Here is an 18379-nt window from a genome sequence, read left to right as displayed (position 1 = left end):
ATGTTACATTATTAAATAGTCAAGTCTGGTGTTGATTGTCCTCTTTACCCACTTGAAAAGTAGTACATTTATCAGAGTGGCTTTTTTATCATTATGTTGACTTCATGTGTGAGAACTTCCTCTATTCAATTAAATGTGAGTCAATGACACTAAATTAGACAAGGACTTTACTTCAGCTATGGGGACAAAGACTGTTTCAGAATGATCATATGATATTTTCCTTATTGTGCTAAACTAATGAAGTACAATAGAGGTAACTAATACACTTAATATTGTTTTAACAAAAGGAGGGACAACACTGCTTTGCCTGTGTATTTTCTACATGAAGCAGCCATACAATACAATACTGCATTTTTTTTAAAGGAGGTAAAGGGGTTTTCTTTCTATTCAAAAGACATTGACCTTGGTCTATTTGTCCACTTAAATAGTTTACTTTAGAGGCCACGTCAATAAACCTTTATACATACAATCATGATCGTATCAGCTTCAAACTGTATTGTTCCATTACGACATAACATCTTACAACATATAAAGAATGTGTGCTCCCAAGATTACGTGTTGGTGGAAAAGAAGATAAGAGAACAGGACATCATTTTGTCATAAGACCTGATAGCAGTTCGTGAGATGCTTTATATTACAACAGTAGAACAGTACAACAAAAATACTGATTTATGGCACACTTTATAATAAAAGATAAGTCCATTTCCTTTAATGCAACCAACTGCCCCGTTCCTAAGAATTCTGTTAACTCAATTAATACTTTCTTCACTTTCTTGACTCCCTTATTTAACATTAGGTCTTTCAAAAGAGATTTGTTAATGACAGGAGGCAGTCCATGTCAGATGTACCTATACAGTATGTAGTAACTTGTCTGTAACTGTCACTACAAAGTTACAGGCGGGTCTGTCCCTCTTGGATTCAAGACACCTGGATGGTATGTCTAACTTAAAAGGTGTGTGCATGCAGTTGCATGTTCCACTGCTCGGTTGATAATGCCCTGTGGAAATCGAAAATAAACTGAAAGGCTCTGGTAAAAACTATGTTATGTTATACTATGTTGCTGTCTTTCTTGTTCACAAACTACAACCATTTGACACCGTTTGTGACAGGATTACCGGGCTAACCACAAGCCAAAGTGGCTTATGTCTTTTTTCTTGACTAGAAAACCTGTGCTTCAATTTCAAAAGGCAGGTCATACAGTTTCTAATTAAAAGCAGTTTAATCATAATAAATCCGCAGTCATGTTGTACCTTTGATCAAATTTTGTAAAAACAACCAGCAAGCAGGAAAAAATGTGACTGATATTACAGTACTAAAGTAGACAATTGTACCTCTCTCAACCAGCTCTAGTTGCATCTAACTAGATGTGGGCTCTTGACTTGAGATTTAGTGAGGTTTTTTTTGTTGTTGTTTTGTTTTAAAGGTCCTCACTGCAAGATGAACATTTTGTAGAACAGTTTTACAAGAAATAATGTGGTCCAATTTTAGCAAGAAATAACACTACAAGAACAAACTGTTAGACAATGAGCTGCAGGCGACAAGCAGAGCGTGAGTGAGACATCCACGTTATCAAGGTAAGAGCTACCATTTATAGCTCCTGTGCCGTTGTATGGAAATCAGATGAATCGTGCCACTAACAACTGAAGCAATGGTGGCACCAGTCTTGCAGGAATATGTATGTATTGCTGTACCAGCTTTGTGTGTTGTACATTTACAATATATATTCTTGCTGAATCAAATCACCATTCCCCTCATCCCTAGAGGTTCTACTGGGCTCCAAGGATTGGACTTTCACTTTTACATACACAGTAATTGGCCAAAAACAAATCAGTTAACAATTGAAAAGTGCTTCAAATGTAGCTGTTTAATCAATAGTCCTTCAATACATGACAATAACAGTCATGTAGCCACTATTCCCCCTTTAAAGACGCAGTACGGTTCTCACAAAAAGTGATATTACTGAGATTAAATATGACTTTACACAAAACAGTGTAATAGAACACCACTTCAAACATCTGCCCAAGTGATCCTTTATGAGGCATAAGGGGGAGAAGGCAACATGTGCAACAGCAGCACACATGAATGTCTGGAGGGAGCCAGCAACAGAATAATAAACAGACCAAAGTCTGCCAGTCACTAACAGGGTTTATTGTGCATGGCTGAGCACCCCTTAGACAGAGACAAAAACAAGCAAAAGGAAACACGGCGATGTAGCAACATCTTTGCTAAATGTTTTGTGCGTGTCTCCGTCTCTTAACACTCACCATCTGCTGGATCTTTCTGGACCCCACAGACCAGGTGTGATCGTGCCACAGCCTAATTTAACAACCACAACAGGGCACAGAGGCTAATCAAAAGACACAAGCGCAAAACTGTCCTGCACTATGCATGCATTACAATTATTAATAATAATATTATTAATAATTATAATAATAATAACAAGAAAGGCAAATATGCAAGTCCTATTCCCCCTGTCTGAATAATGTCTCCTTTCAAGAGATGGGAGGAGGAAAATTGAGAGAGGAAAGTCAAGAGGACTCTGTCCTTGGGGGCAGGGACAGCTGGGCAGGGTGGACGGTGCCAGAAATGTTCCTTTGTGGTTCTTGAAAAAATCTGCCCCATAGTTACAGCAAACATAGGACAGCGCACTGGGCCCAGCTCCACTGATTGGTCACAGTGTAGGAAATGAAGATCTCTGTCTGAGTATATGATAAGCAAGCATCTGGCATCCTCCAAAATGACAAGTTGTCATGTTTGATTGTTCTACCACTTATTTACCAATTATTTTATTAATGCTTGGTCCACAAATATAATCCCTCACAATTTTATTGAGTCGTTCCTGTAACAACTTGGCATTCATTTTAATTTTGGACATATTAGTTGGTGTTGTACTGAATTATACTGTAACAGAACACTCTTTAAACATAGTTTGTCCTTCCATTTACATTACGAGACAGAGCAGGACATTACAACGTCACCGCCCCCACTAAATACGACCAAAATAAAGCCGCTTAATTCAGACAAGCACTGAACTGTGAAGCTCTTGAGATTGTCTGGAGATGCTATATGAGTAATGTAAATGTCTGCAGACAGGTCTTGAGCATAGTCTCAAGTTAACGTCTGAGTGAGCCCATGTGAGAAGGCAGCGGTAGAAATTCTAGAGAATCCACAGCGAGTGTGGATTCAGTGGGTTCAAGTCAGGTGTCACCCCCTCCCTTGGATCCACCAGAGGTCCTCCTGCTTTTGTAAACACATTTTATCCAGGCATCATTCCGCTGCAGTCAACCTCGGGAGAATGTCTGGGCGTAATTACCCGAAGTTTGCGCCTGAAAGTGGCTTAATAAACAGAATGCAGAATTATCACTTACTGACAATGTCAACAAAGATTTAAAAAAAAAAAACAACTTTATAAAAGTAGATGGCATGACAGACCAGTTGTATTGGATTCCATCTCACTGTACAAGTGCACCTTGTGTTGCCTGTGAGTGTGTGTCATTAAGCATGGATTATCTTTCCAGTGCAGATGCAGAACAGCAGCCATTAACTACTGCAAATTTGGCCTGTTAGGCTATTTGGCTGTGAAGCACTTTACCCTGATAAGACTGTCCAAGTGAGCAACAAATTTTATGACGATTCAGAATTCTTATCTGATATAGATTGAGTTTCTAAGATGATATAAGTCATGGCGATTACTCAGTACTAATGGGGTAAGTCATATTGCACTATAGTAAACTCCAGTGCTTAGTTTCCACGTACTGAAATCAAGGACATCTCAGCAAGCACAGAATACAACACCAACACCTTTTTTCCAAGCTCATGACATCATGTAAGGGCATAAATGACCACACCTTTTTGAGTGCAGTTTCCATCAACAATGGCTGCTGCGAAACAAACCACCTCTTTAAAAAAAATGTTTTTATACTTCCTGAACACAGAGATGCCCATGTCAAATCACCATCCAGTTTCAACAGACATGTTCCTGAGCCCTGAGGAGATCAGCATAAATACACCCACCCCAGTGTGATATCAGGGACAAGCTTATATACTTATAAACCAAAATACCAAAACTTTTCTCCACAGTATAATTGCACCAAAGTGAACAGCACATGGGAAGTCAACAAATACACAGATTAGACACAACATTAGAAGCAGTTAGCAGTTTTGATGTTGTTGTTGAAGCGTATTAATTAGAGCCGTACTTACTCAAAAGCAAAGAACAGTCCACAGGTCACTAGAATGAGGACGAGGGTGAGGTAGAAAACCCCCGTCTGCTTCGCCATCATAATCCTTCCATCACAGTAAAATTTATTCCGACCTGGGAAGGACTCCCACTTCCTCTTCTTCTGAGTCTTTTTCTTGTAAGGGGTCTCCATCGGTGTGGAGCTGCGAGTGCTGATCTGGCTGTACTCGCACTCTCTCATGGACTCTGACACCCCGAGATGCATCTATCGTGGATTAAATTCCCCACAGCTGAAAAATCCCAGGCAGATGCGCCTCTGTGAAGAAAAGAAACTGATTCAGTTCTGCAGTTGTTCAAGGCAGTCACAGACTCAGGTCTTACCATCAACTTCAGTATAAAGTGCCCTCTGTCAGAACAAAGACAGACAACTCAAGACTTTTCTACAATGGGTCCTGATCCTTCCTTCAGTCGAGCACAAAATTGAAAATCTAATAAAGGCAGTAGTCCTTGCTGGCTGCAGGGCCTTTAATAAATTGATACATTAATGCTTCTTATATTAATTAATTACTATTGCTGTCTCTTCGCGTTCCAGTTGTGCCACGTTCCTTTGCATTTACATTTACATTTTACATAACTCTTTTACTTAAGATCTGTATGTGTATACACCACATATACATATGGCTGACTTCCTTATCAAAACATGCTTCTCTTGGAAATGTTTATTTATCTATTCAAAATAATATTTATACTGATGACAATAAAAAAGTCAGTTTTTGTCAGCTTTGAAATGAGAGTTGACATAAAGAAAGTATAAGAAACACTACACTATATACAATAGGTTTGTTGTGGGATGTTATTTGTTGATAACTGTGTATGATAGTGAAATCTGGCACTGGCTGGACTAGACTCGATGTGAAGGATATTTTCTTTTTCAAGGTTTGAGAGAAGTCGAGGTGAAGAGGTTTTCAGGTGACAGTCTGTAGCTGAGAGAAAAACTTCTTTTTTTTAAGTTAAACACTCGCTTCCTGTTAGCATTTGTGAAGTTCTCTGAAGGCATTTTTGTGTGTGTGTGTGTGTTTTTTTTAGCCTGGAGTGAGTTTCTGTAACACCACAGATGAAGGCAGTACAGCAGGTTAGGCTAACCTAAGGTTAGCTAACTTGGCAAATAACTTCACTAACTGCTCACACATACCTCAGCGTCTTTGTGAGCTAGCAGCCTAGCATTTAACCTCATATTTAATGACGCTACGGCTAATACAGCTAGCAAGTTTTTTTTTAAGTTGATGGGTATATTATTACTATCAGTATTAGCACGTTGGTCAAGTTGTGTGTTTAAGGCTAGCATGCTTACCGCTCACTTTATCCACACATACCCCCCGTGTATGACTTATCTGTGGTGTTTTAAGCTTTTACAATAAGCTTGACTGTGCTGCTGAGAGACACGTTAATAATAACAGCGCACACGCCGAGGCTTCACATCCCGGCTGTATGAGTCTGCTCTGCCCGCTCAGGCGACCCGTGAAGCGCCGTCTTACCGAGGGAAATTCGCTGGTCGTCGTGTCGGGGTGTTGTCACGTAGCTTACTCCTTTCGTTACCCAGGTTTGTTGCGAGCCAAGGACAGAGTGAAGAACACCATGGTTAAAAGTTGAAAGTGGACAAAATCTGCCGTCTGAATTTGCTCCCAAGAAGAAGAAGTTGGTGTAGGAAAAGAGAGAAGGCTCCCTCTCGCTCTCTCTCTCTCTCACACACACACACAGACACGGCGGGGCGCTCGCTCCTTCTCAGGCGAGCTCCAGCAGCAGCAGCAGCAGCATCCTGACTGACTGGCCGCTGCTCCAGAGAACGAATAAAACACGCACAGCACGAGCGTTGGCGCACAACACAACCTCGCAGCCCCACGTCCACGTATCTCACGACAGCATTCGGCGGACAAATCTTCAGGAAACGTTGCACCGATCCGCCGCGTTCGTGGAGGAAAAAGTTGCGGCGTTTTACCCTCAAAAGGCGTACAGACGGGCAGGCCAAGAGAAGACCCTCACACCGCCCCCTCGTTCTCTCCACTGCCTCCCTCACAAACAACAAACATCAACACAGAGGAGACGGAGAGCGGAGACTCCTCCTCCTCCTCCTCCTCCTCCTCCTCCCCACCCGTGGCTGAAGTCACTACTGTCTGAGGAGGCTTTTCCATTAATAGTCATATAAAATAATAACCGAGTATCAGGGCTGCACGATATATCGAAATTTCACCTCATCGCAATATCATCATGAATAGCGATGCACGGTATATATCACTATGAATGCGCGTATTTTTTTATTTTGCACAATAAAATGGAAAAGCAGAGGCAGAAATATGCATTTTAATATGCAATTTTACTAAATCATACAGACGAATATATGCCTCTAGCACACTTATTACAAAACCATAGAGCTGCAACTAACAATTATATTCATATTCGATTAATCTGTAGATTATTTTCTCGATCGAGTAATTAATCGAGTAATCGTTTGGTCCATAAAATGTCAGAAAATGCTGAAAAACGTTGATCTGTGTTTGTCAAACCTGGAAATGATAATGTTCTTGACTGTCAGTTTTTAATGATTTCTTTGTTATATGGAGCAAAAACAAACCCAGGAAATGTTCATATTTAAGAAGCTAAAACAATCAATCAGAAATCGATTAATTGAGTAAATGTTTCAGCTCTAGTCCGGCACCCTAAATACTCACAGGTGCACCAATAACCATCATATGTATGTATTATATGGAATTAAAATATAGCAATACATGAAATATAAATGTAAAAGACAATAGAGTCTATTTAATCTACTTAAAGTGCAGTTTTCTATATATTATCTATTATATATCTATTATACACAGCTGGAACCTTTAAATAGCCTTTAACTTAACCTTTTTTTTACTCAAGAAAAATGCAAAGATTAATCTGTCTTAATACAGTAGTTGGAAATTAGGAGATTAAAATGTGGTGTGAATGTATTTTACAGCCACCAGGGAACTTCAGAAAGACTGACCCTGAGAAAACGGTCAGAAATCAGTAAGTAGTTTAGTCGTGTGAACCGTTTCTTCCAACACAACAGAGTGATGCCAAGACCACGTCTGCAGTGATGCAATTTCCCATTCAGCTTGATGAGTGGAGCACAGATGATTGCATCATCAGCCTACTGTTGTCATCTGTCCTCCTCTTTAACACCTACACACACACACACACACACACAAAGCTCCTTCACTCCCACAGCCATGCAAATTGTCTCCCCCCCTTTTATTTAGACGTCTGGCTGCATTTCATGTAATGTGAGAGGACTTAATTGTTCCGGCAAAAACACAACTGAGAAAATACCTTTTTCTTTCTCACGACATTTCATCTTGTGAACGTTCTGCCTTTGTTGTGCGTTTGTTCTCTGAATGTGAGAATTCAAAGTGTACTGGAACTGTACGACATGTCTGATACTAACACACACACATGCTGATCTAGTGTACTCTAGTGTTTGCACTGTTCTCAGGTCAGCTTGTGTCATACATCTGCAAACTGTCTGGGAGCGGAATTGGCTGCCACTGCTGGGCCATGCAAAACTATCAAGTGGCATCAGTTAATCCATTTGGAAAGCCGTGAATGTGTTTTTTTAAAGGCTGCTAATGATTTGTAAGTCTAATTCCTTAACTCTAGCGCTAGTGTGACGATGTTTACAGTGCCAATTCCTTTATTTTCCTAACATTTGGGTTTGACATCAAACAATGAACATTTCAGCTTTTACTTCACAACTTAGAAGATAGCACTTTTTGTTTAAACCCACCCATATCCTATTACATTGTTTATTCAAACAATAAATAACACTTGAATGTCTACGCTCAGTTTCAGATTGGGTAGGATAGGTTTTGCATGCGCAAAAGTGGAACCAAAGAACAAAGTGGGATTAATTATGAAACATAAAAGCACAGGAAGCACACACACAAAGGTCAGCATTGTCTCTTTTGGTTTGTTTTTGTACCCACTGCTCATTCATCATCTGCCTCCATGAGCAGAGTGAGAGGCAGCAGGAACTGGGAAACCCAGACCTGCAGCAGCCAATGAAGAGCCCGGCGTTCTCTCTGCCGCCTCATCCATCCTGTCAGAGCGCGATGATTCAGCTTCTCAGAGGCACAGCAGTGTGGGAGGTTTTCTCCTGCGATTGGCTGCCTACGTGAAACACATCCTCCACCGCCGACACAAAAAAAAAAAAAAAAAAAAAAAAAAAAGAAAAAGGATTGCAACTCATTTTCCCCCGTCAAACTTTAAATGACAGAAAACACTCCGGGGGTACACAGGTCCAAGTTTCTGTGTAGAAGGTGAGCAGGTGCACACACACACGTGAACTCAAACAGTCAAATTACTTTTCTTGCCTGTTGTAATTAACACAGACCTGTGCCGCAGGTGCACCCATGGTAAATTGCCATGGGAATAATACACAACTCCTTATTAGGACATCCTGTGGATGTGTGTTTATAGGTCACATATTCAGGCTTTAAAAATGCAGGGTTTTATTCCTCTGTGTGCTGTTGATAGAGCTGAAACAATGACTAATGATTAATAGATTACTAAACTATTTTGATAATCTATTCGTCGGTTTGAAGCTTTTTCCATTATTAAAACAAGATTTCTGATCGTTTTAGCTCCTCAAACGTGAATATTTTCTTCATTTCTTTGCTCCACAGATCAAAGAAATAATTAAAAGTGAATCATTTTGGTTTGTGCAGAAGTCACAAAATTAGAGCCAAGTGAACTTTGAACTGTGACGTGTTTCACAAATTTCACAAATTCAATCTGATTTTAAACATGTTGAGTACAGGAGTGTTTATATAGTTAGTAAAAATGAAAGATAATTGTCATCATCAGATTGTCTAGGTTGTGCTGAAAAAAAAGAAGGATATAAGACACTCTATATTGCACATTCTTATAGCCTCTGCATAAACTGTACGTTTAAATATAGCTCTGTGTTCTAAGGGTTAATCCCTCCAGATGATGAATGACAGATGAAGCCGCCGTGCAAACACATCCTGTGATGCTGCTGTTGTCACCCCCAGAATTGTTATTATTAATGGTAGCTTAAAATAAGACTCAATATCATGCCCACGCTTCCCACAGGGCATTAGCAGTCAGATAGAGAGTCATCAGATTACAATTTAGTAGGAAAAAGGAATTCTAGGAAGAACAAGCCGACGACTCTTTAATCAACAAGCTAATTAAAACGGAGATGAACTCAGACTGATCCACAGTGTAACGTCTGATAGTGAAATGGGTTACAGGCAATTCAAACGCTATAAACAGTAGACTGAGAATAAAGAATAATTGTTAAGTGAGAGTCATTTTGTAGAACAACCAGCAGGACTTAAATGTGGCAGTTGTTGACAGCTAAATATAATCTAGTCATGGGATTTTAAGGGTGCGGGAAAATGGAACAAGATGTTGTGACGTGTGTCCATAAATTCAGTTTGATCGGTCATGGAAACGTCCAGAGGACATGGTGTTAGAGACAAGAAAACACATTCCAGCAGGCTGTTGTGATGTTTTGTGCAATGAATTGGTTCCCAAGTATCTGCACATTTGCTAGTAATCAGTCTGGGTGTTTTCTTCAATAACATTAAAACAAGTTTTCTGATTTTTCAGCGACTCAAAAAGGTGATCATTTTGTAGTTTCTTTGCTCCGTGTAACAAAGGAATCATTAAAACGTAATTCGTCATTCGAGAACATCCTCATTTCCAGGTTTAGTAAACACTGATCCACGTTTTCTGACATTTTAAGGACCAAACAGAAAATAATGGTCATAATGTTGACTGCAGAACCACACGATCCTTCCAGAAAACCTATTCATAGGAACTCAATTTAAAAAAAGAACGAGAGAAGAAAAACAAACCGTTAGAGCAACACTTTTAAACCCGTTGTTTGGAAGAGTCCATTAAGTTTAATCTCTAATGGGTCTCCACCACGACTCTTTATATCACTTTGAGTGCAAAGGAAAATACAACACACTAACTTCCTTTGTCTCGCACTTTAAAGACAGAAGTGCGCTCCCTTCCATCATTCCTCTCTGGTGGCTTCAAACGGAAATGCAGATTTAAAAGTTTCAAAGGCTCAGACACAATAAATCCAGCCAGTGGAGAGTGATGTAGAACATCATCATCACATTTTAACACTGACTACTGCTGACATCTAGTGGCTGGAGTGAGTGTGACACTGGGGAAACAAGCATGAAACAAATGAAAACGTTGACACCATCTGCAGCGTAAAGGTGCAACTTCTAAATAAAGTCACATTTTAGTCTGAATGCAAACCTGTGCAATGTAAGTATTTTATTTTGAAATTTGAATATACTGTATGTATAAAATAATGTAAATTAAAACAGTGTTGTGACCCTGTGACCAGATTCAGACGAGTCAGATAAATCATGGGATTTGTGAAGTGTTGTGATTGTGATGTCTTGTGACGTTCCTTGAATGCAGCACATTTTGTGTTAAGCCTGTAACTTTGATTTGCTACATTGATGCTTTGATAATGTAACCAATATTATTACCAACATCACCAATGTGGCTCTCGGTCGTCCAAGTACGTTTGACACTAAAACTTTCCAATCAAGTTTGCTGACAAACATGTTTGGCCACGGCTCGGTTGTTGAGCCGTGGTCTAATCATGATACACGACAGCTTATGTCTCAGTCTCTAATCATGGGCCTCAACTGAAGATTACATGAAGTAATGAGAGTGGAAACATGTCATGATGTAAGAGTATGTGACCTGACCGTTAGGGCAAGAGAAAACAAGTGTGATCTGTGAACTCATCTTATTTGTGTGCCTTTTTGTTGTTGTTGCCATTCCTCACCTGTCGGCATTTCTCCTCCACGACACCTGTAGCCATGTGGAGTTAATCGGTCCTTGGCTCGAACAGCAGATATCAGTGTGTGACCATGTCAAGAGGGAGCACAGACGAGCTATTAACAATCGTTACAAGTACACTGATGAGATTTAAACTCACACTTTTTCAGATGTTCCTTGAGACGTCCGTTCACCCCCATGTGATGAAGGACGGTGTGCAGCAACGAGGCGTGAGGAGGAAAAGACATCGACAAATATCACGCAGGAAAAAAACATCACCCACCACATGTACGTGTGTATCATGTGACCAATAAACAGAGCATTTTGGCTGCTTTTTACCATTACTATGTTTAAACACACACAGTATATACAGAGGCTATAAGAATACAGAGAGTGTTTTATCCTTTTTTCCAGCACAACCTAAGCAATCTGTTGACAAAAAAATATCAATAATACGTCACAGTTCAAAGTTAAAAAAAAACAAAAAAAAAACGCTCTATCTTGTGACTTAATTATTGCTACTTTAGAAAAACTCAACAACACAAAATAAAACAGTTTTTAAAGCCTTAATATATGTGACCTATAAACACAAACACCCTTAGGATGTCCATATAAGGAGTTGTGTACTAAGGGTTAACAATGTGAAGCTTTTAACTTGGGTCAACAGGTTTCATCTCAAGTTTCTTAAATGACATGAAAGCTCCACAGTATATCAGCAATCTTTTCTCCCATTTATCTTCTTTTCCACGAGGGGGGACAGAGCTTTGGAAATAAGAGCTCTGCGACTCTGGAGCTCCACGCCAGAGGAGCTACGTCAGGCAGTTGGTCGCTTCTGCATTTAGGGATTTAACTTTTAAGGACCGTGTCGCCGTGACTGCGCTCAGACATCAATAACAGTCCACGTGTGAGCAGCTGATGCTGGTTTTATTGGCGTAAGATTGTCTGGACATAATGCAACGTCTCCGGGTGGATTAAAGATGTTCATCGTACGTTTATTCGTGACATGTGCAGCACAGAGTATAAATGTGTATAGTGAATAAAAGAGAGAGAGAGAGAGGGACATTGAGTCATTTGAAAAAAAGAGGCAGATTTTCTTTTCTTTTTTTTTTACAATGAACGTTCAGGACATTTTTGAAGAATCTTTTTCTTTTAGAGCATGATCTCGATTCAAAGAAATATGCCCACTGACATAAAATGGAGGACAGTAACAAACAGAAATGTGTGTCTCATGTGACCTCTCGTTAGATATCCTCTCACCCTGGCACGTCCACGTCTGATTACCAAAGCGATTGTTTTCTCAGCTATAATACAATGCATACAGGATTTGTTGATTTTTTTTTTGTTTTTTTTTACATTGAAACATCAGTTACATCTGCTCATGTTCAAATATTTGACCCCATTAACAAAATATGTATAATAACAATAACAAATTTTACCAACAATAAAAGCATTTATTATTATAATAATAATCAGAAAGTCCCATCTCTTGCTATGCTCGACAGAGACTGAGAGGATCATGTGTGCGTCCATTGTACAACGGTTTATATACAGTGATGTAAAAATACAGACATGACACGAGTGCTTTAGGGGAACACAAAGTTCATCTGTGGAACATGTTGAGGCTATGATTGATAAATTAGACACTTCTTCTGACAGATGATCCGCTCTTCTGCTGATTGGCTGGTGCAACGCCGCCTCCTCGTGGCCTAAAGCACACACTGCAGGTGTCTTTAAAAGATTTTTTTTCCCCCCATGTTCTCAAACATTGGACAACTTGCTCTAGTCCTATATTGCACAATTTATCTTCCAGCGACGGAGACGTATACATTTAAGTTTTAAAAAGTCAGTGTTTCCCCGCCCCGCACCGCCCCCACTCCGCCCCGCCCCCCCCCCACATCTGTTGGCAAAAAAGTTCAAACTACTGTACAGTGTCACATATTAAATAAATACTCTCGTTTAACAAAATGTTGATGAGTATATTAGCGTTTATAAAACTGAAAAACATCTCAATGACTCATCGACTCAAAAGGAACCATGTAATTCAGCACCAGAGTCTGGCGGCAGCTTTGGCTGACAACGTAAACAAAAACAAACACAAACCGCGAAAATTAAAACATCGTACGTAGCAATCCAACACCGGCAGGTATTAAATATTTGTATTAAAATGACCTTTTAAGCCCAGTTTAGTGACAGGGCTCTGAAAGCTATACATATATATATATTTTTGTTTATGTGGAAAAAAAAAAACTCAATCCAACTCAAAACATAACAAACATTTTCTGTCATTTTGATAAATAAAAAATAGCAAACCACGGGAATATCGTGTCCACGTCAGCGTCTGCCGCGCATGTCCCGCCTCTCCTCCTGTCATAACTTCCCCAAGTGAAAGAGAACTTGGCAAATAATGGCCGCCACTCCCGCGCTGAGCACCGACGAGATGGAGATGTCTAATAATCTGCTCTCATACAACACAAACTCCCTCTTGTTCTCGCCCACTTTAGCCATAGCCAACAGGCCTTTGGCTGCTCTGCACATCATGTTAATGCTCGGCGGGTCCATGGGCGGATGCCCCATGTGCAGCAAGCTGTGAGGGTTCTGCTGGTACTGTGCCATGCTCACGCCATCCTCCAAGAAGCCTACCAAATTACCCACGCTGCCCTTCTGCATGGCTATGGCGCGCGCTGCCGTGGGATCGCCCTGCGCCAGGTGAGAGAGGACGGCCACTGCCATCTCCCGGTACACCTGGGTGCTCCTCTGACTCACATAGCGGACCAAGACTGTAAACAGTTTTTCCTGGCGGCTGAACGGTGGCGTGGCCAGCAGGAGGTCCACGTTTCCGTCCTGGATGCTGAGCTTGCAGAGGCATTCCAGCACCATCCTTTGAGGAGTGAGCTGCGAGTGAGGTGCCGCCGACGGGAAGGGGTCCTGGGCTTCAGCGGAGGGACACACCATCCAGTGGAGTAGTCCATCCAGGACCGGGAGGCAGATAGTGTCCGAGTAAGTGGAGAGGTCCAGCTGCCCGGATATGTTGGCCAGCGTGACCATGGCGTTCTCCCTGAGCAGACTCAGACACTCCCACCACCACTCCTCCTTGTTACTCGACAGCCCGCGCTCCTGCTGCTCGTCCCGCTGGTAGCTCGGCTGTGACCGGTTCCTCTCTGGGTGCTGGTGGTGCAGCAGGAGCAGCCTGCCCAGCAGGAGGACCAGGGCGGGGTGGCGCGACATGTCCGAGTCGTTGCCCGGGATGAAGGACAGGCTCCTGACGATGTTGGAGATGCAGAGGCAGCGCTTGGACAGCGAGTCCTGCCAGCTGGACGTCGTGGAGAGCGGCGCTTCGTCCAGGCAGCGCGGCTCGTCCTCCAGCAGCGTGATGTAGTCCGGCTCCCCATCGGCGTGCACCCTGAAGGGGTAGGACGGCAGGGAGCGTGCAGGGTGGGTGTATGAGAGGGCGTCAACCCGAGCACACAGGACATCATCGATGGTCGCGGTGATATGTTTCCGTGGTTGCTTGTCTCCGTCCTGCGCCGTGTTCTCCTGCTTGCTCTCTTTTCTCATCTTCTCGTCCGTGCTCGCGGGCGCCGCCAGCCGGGGTTCAAAATGTGTCTGAATGTGCGCAGTGGAGTCGCCTCCGCCAGCCTGCCAGTGCAGCAGCCCACTCGTGAACTCAGTGATGTAACCTAAGTGCTTTGTCATGTCTTCAACCAGGTCCTCTTTGTGGACGATCTTGATCGGGAGCTTATCGTACTTGCTGGCCTGTTTAGGTTTAGGTTCCAGGTCTGTGACAGGCTGATCCAGAGATTCAGTTTTACTCTCTGCCCCCTTTTCACTCTCTTCTTCTTTCTTGTCTTTCTCCTCTTCTTCTTTGTTCTTGTCCTCCTTCTTGACATTCACCTCCTCCACCTCCTCCTCCTCCATGTCACCGTTCACCACAGCCGTCTCTGCAGCAGTAGGCGGAGCTTCATCCGTCACCACTTCGACCCGCTGCACTTGCGTCTCTTCAGCTGGGGCTAACTCTGATTCAGGTTTAACAGCAGAGTCTTTTTCTTGGTCTGAGATTTGCTCTTCTTCTTTTTCTTCTTCTTCTTCTTCTTCTTCTCCTGCGTGGTTAGAAGCAGAATCCAGAAAGCTTTTATGAGCTACAGTCCCCACCTCAAACTCCTCCAGGATGCCAAAGATCTCAATGAGGCAGCGGCGGAAGTATTCCACGATAAGCTCGAGGAATCCAGGTAACTGGTCAGACAGAGAGAGAAAAGATCACATTTTAGATTTTGTCTTCACAAATGTAAACAGGTCCAGTAAAAATGGTTCATGTCTCTCATAGCACTGTTTTCTTTACCTGTGAGAGGTTAAAGGAGGCCACGGTGTTGTCGTCATACAGCAGGATGTTGATGGTGTCTAGAGCCCACGTGCTTTCTGCCAGCAGACCCGACTTCAGAGACATCATGACGCGCCACGCCTCAGGCGTTCCTGGGATTAAAAAAAAAGAAGATCAGACATGTCCAAACTGATGAAAGGAACACTGAACACTGGAATTCCTTTTCTAACTTTTACCGTATGCTGGAACTCACCAGTGTCTTTGGAGGTTAGCCTGCGCCGAGGCTTCAGCATGGGCATGGTGGCCTCGATTGATCCTTGTGGGTAGTTGAGATCCCTCCTCAGGTTGGGAGGAAACTGGCCCAGGGGTCCGCTGCCCTGCGAGGGCATCATCGCCATCCCAGGCTTAGGCATCTTCATGGCGGACATGAACGGCACTTTGCCGGGTGACATCCGAGAGTCCAGAGATCGCTGGAAAGCTCCCGGGCTGGGGGCCCTGGGCAGGTGATTGCCCATGGACGGGGAGTTGGAGTAAGATGACGGCTGGCGTGACGACAGAGGAGGCATCCCACCCGACGACGACATATAGGGCGACTGACGGGGCCACGGCTCCTGCCGCACGTCCATGTCGTCTCTGCCGATCGAGCCGTACGGTGTCATCTGAGACGGCGGCCCCTGTCGGTTGGGGTAGGGGTAGCCCAGGTCTGTCCTGGACGGCCACATGTTGGGCCCGTCAGTGGTGTGGTTCACTGTGGGGCCCCCACCCATCATACTGTGCTGGCTCTGTCCAGAATGGCCCATGCGGTCGCGGGGGTAAGGGTAGGGAAAATGTCCCTGCAGGGGTCTGTGTTCGGGGCCCGAGTAGCCACCGGTGTAGTGGTTGTACATGTCTGGCTGCTGGTTGGCGTACTGCATGGCGTACATGTCGCTCTCGTGCCTCTTGGGCGGGGGGCCGTACATGCCCTCCATGGGCCGCTTGTAGCCCTGCTGAAGTGTGAGGAGTTTGTGTTGTTGTGAGTAGTTTTCACATCACAGAACATTTTGATTCATGTTTAAAAGTGTGGAGCAAACACAGGGATTTAAAATCGGGGATTATATTTAATCTATATGGTTTTTCCTGCAAACATTAATTGTTGTTATCTACGCTTTGAACTTATTTTGACTGAAGCGAGACGAGCTGAGGTGAAAATATGAGTGGTATTGTGTACGTGGTAAAAAAATGTCCATAAATAGCAGCCGTTGAGTTTTCCACCTCAGACATGCCACATTATTAGGATTTATAGTGAATGTAAAACTGTATTAGGAGGATCAATTGAATTTTTTTGTACTAGAGCTACAAATTAAACAATTATTTACATCATCGATGAATCTGTCGATCATTTTCTCGATTAATACAATAATCGTTTGGTCCATAAAATGTCAGAAAAACGTTGATCAGTGTTTGTCAAACCTGGTAACGATGATGAGCTCAAACAAATGATTCACTTTTTAATGATTTCTTTGTTTTACAGAGCAAAGAAACCAGAGAATATTCACATTTAAGAGGCTGAAACAATCAGAAATCTTGTGTCAATAGTGAAAAAAGCTTCAAACCAATTCATCGATTGTTTCACTCTAAAATATACTGTATCACAATTAGTAAATGTGCTATACTTAAATGAACCTTTTATTATCCATATTCATACTTCATATTTAACGATTCAAAATTGAAAATCTAATGATAGGATAACCTTTGATCTGTATTTGACCTCATACTGTGTTTGCACCATATGTTTAATCACAGTCGACGGCGTTATTTTCATCTCACACTTTAGAGGTAAGAGTCTCTCACCTGCTGCTGCGGGTACATCCCAGATGGATGCATTCCATACGGCATGCTGGGATACTGCTGACCGTAGCCATCGTGTCTGACATGGGAAACGGAATTCATCACTTAACAGTTTTATGACTCTATAAATGGATTCTGCAAACACACACACACACACACACACACACACGCAGGAGTGCTAACCTCTGCTGTGAAGGGTATCTGCTGGGAGAGTACATGTTGCCTTCACTGTTGGAAGGGCCCAGGTTGTTCTGACTTCCAGGGGGACCCATGCTCCCCTCCATCCCCATCACATGGTCCGGCCTGTGGATCAAACGACAGCAAAGTGCTCCTGATAATGCGTCGCTGACACGCGGCTACACTCAAAAACAAAACCACCAGCATGGGCCTTTGTCAAAAACAATAATAACAAGTACATGAGTGCATACCTCCTGTCGTAGCCCGGCCCGTACGGATACTGTGACCTTTGGTTCATGCTCAGTGCAGATGGGGGTCGACCGTACATGTCCTGCATGCCACCACTGGGCATTTGGCCCGGCATGTAGGGATCGGCTCCTGCCACTGTGGAGGAAGAAGGCAGAGAGGAAGTAAGCGCACCTGAGGATGAACGGATGAAACAAAAAAGGTGTGTAACTCGATGACTGCACTCGAAACGATCAGCTTGGACTCTTCCAACCAGCAGGTGGCAGCATTCCTCTACAAATGCTCACCAGATTTCATGATTGAACCTATTGTTCTAAGGCCACACAACTGTTGTTATGCAGCTACCATCCACCACATTACTCATTCAGGCTCCACTCTCCTCATCCTTCAGAGGAGCCAGCGTACCTTTCTATAACTCTGTAACTAGCATTTGGTCAAAAACAGGTGCTTCTGGGAAGGTGGAAAACTAGGAGGATGAAAAGAATTAACAAAGTCGGGATGAAAGAAGAGCTGGTGTGTGTGTGTGTGGCGCAACAAGCACGTTCACGTCTTGTTTCATAGGCTCCGCAGCAAAAACACACACACACACACACACACACACACACACACACACACACACACACTTCAGCCCTGATCCGAGGCGGTGATTAGACGATGAATTACGGCCACGACACAGACGAGAGAGAGATGGCTTCTGAATACATGAATCGTCTGTTTGTAGACGACGTGCACATTCATGGGACGATGTACACAGTTAAAGTCACTGAGGGGAA

At 42.8% G+C, this 18379-nt stretch overlaps 2 protein-coding genes across 7 annotated transcripts in view; both read right to left on the bottom strand.

Annotated features, from left to right (window-relative positions):
• Nucleotides 1–6274, bottom strand: part of zdhhc14 (zinc finger DHHC-type palmitoyltransferase 14) — a 34483-nt gene extending 28209 nt beyond the window's left edge. For 2 of the 3 annotated variants that reach the window (XM_044047725.1, XM_044047726.1), the window contains exons 1-2: nucleotides 5716–6273; nucleotides 4204–4496 (exon numbers count right to left, since the gene is read on the bottom strand). In XM_044047725.1, coding sequence (XP_043903660.1) covers nucleotides 4204–4445 — 242 coding nt within the window. In that variant the 5' untranslated portion in view covers nucleotides 4446–4496; nucleotides 5716–6273. Of the gene's footprint in view, nucleotides 1–4203; nucleotides 4497–5715 lie in introns of all 3 variants that reach the window. The other variant, XM_044047727.1, reaches the window with a different exon arrangement.
• A 7010-nt stretch (nucleotides 6275–13284) lies between these two features.
• The window catches only part of LOC122783037 (AT-rich interactive domain-containing protein 1B-like), a 50221-nt gene continuing 45126 nt past the window's right edge, over nucleotides 13285–18379 (bottom strand). For 2 of the 4 annotated variants that reach the window (XM_044047674.1, XM_044047676.1), the window contains 6 exons: nucleotides 17612–17744; nucleotides 17367–17486; nucleotides 17187–17262; nucleotides 15610–16342; nucleotides 15378–15508; nucleotides 13285–15271 (listed from right to left, as the gene is read on the bottom strand). In XM_044047674.1, the coding sequence (XP_043903609.1) occupies nucleotides 13409–15271; nucleotides 15378–15508; nucleotides 15610–16342; nucleotides 17187–17262; nucleotides 17367–17486; nucleotides 17612–17744 (3056 nt within the window). In that variant the 3' untranslated portion in view covers nucleotides 13285–13408. The remainder of the gene's footprint in view (nucleotides 15272–15377; nucleotides 15509–15609; nucleotides 16343–17186; nucleotides 17263–17366; nucleotides 17487–17611; nucleotides 17745–18379) is intronic. The other 2 variants (XM_044047675.1, XM_044047677.1) reach the window with 1 other exon arrangement.

This window comes from Solea senegalensis, linkage group LG16 (assembly GCF_019176455.1).
Source record: "Solea senegalensis isolate Sse05_10M linkage group LG16, IFAPA_SoseM_1, whole genome shotgun sequence".
NCBI lineage: Eukaryota > Metazoa > Chordata > Actinopteri > Pleuronectiformes > Soleidae > Solea > Solea senegalensis.
This window is presented reverse-complemented; position numbering and strand designations above follow the sequence as displayed.